This window comes from Eimeria mitis, genomic scaffold, assembly GCF_000499745.2.
Source record: "Eimeria mitis Houghton genomic scaffold, Emh_scaff2543, whole genome shotgun sequence".
NCBI lineage: Eukaryota > Apicomplexa > Conoidasida > Eucoccidiorida > Eimeriidae > Eimeria > Eimeria mitis.
The window spans coordinates 861-1,113 of record NW_013570884.1 but is presented as its reverse complement, the minus strand read 5'-3'; the positions used below and the strand labels follow the sequence as shown (position 1 = coordinate 1,113).

Below are 253 nucleotides of genomic sequence, written 5' to 3'. Positions count from 1 at the left end.
TATAGAGATCTGCGTAGAGCTGCTGCACTGAGCGTTGGTTTTGCTGCTGCTGCTGCTGCTGCTGCTGCTGCTGGTGCTGCTGCTGCTGCTGCTGGTGGTTCTGCTGCTGCTGCGTCAGCTTCTGTAGCAGCTGCAGCAGCTTCTGTAGCTGCTGTTGCTGCTTCTGTTGCTGCTTCTGCTGCTGCTGTCTCAGCTGCTGCTGCAGTTTTTGCTGCAACAGCAGCAGCAGCATCGCTCGCGCGGCCATCTGCTG

At 58.5% G+C, this 253-nt stretch overlaps 1 protein-coding gene across 1 annotated transcript in view; it reads right to left on the bottom strand.

The window, feature by feature from the left end:
• Window positions 1-247, bottom strand: part of EMH_0055310 (uncharacterized protein) — a gene marked incomplete at both ends in the record, with an annotated part of 7,759 nt that extends 7,512 nt beyond the window's left edge. Inside the window, one exon of the mRNA XM_013497221.1 lies at window positions 6-247. Coding sequence (XP_013352675.1) covers window positions 6-247 — 242 coding nt within the window. The remainder of the gene's footprint in view (window positions 1-5) is intronic.
• Window positions 248-253: the final 6 nt, after the last annotated feature.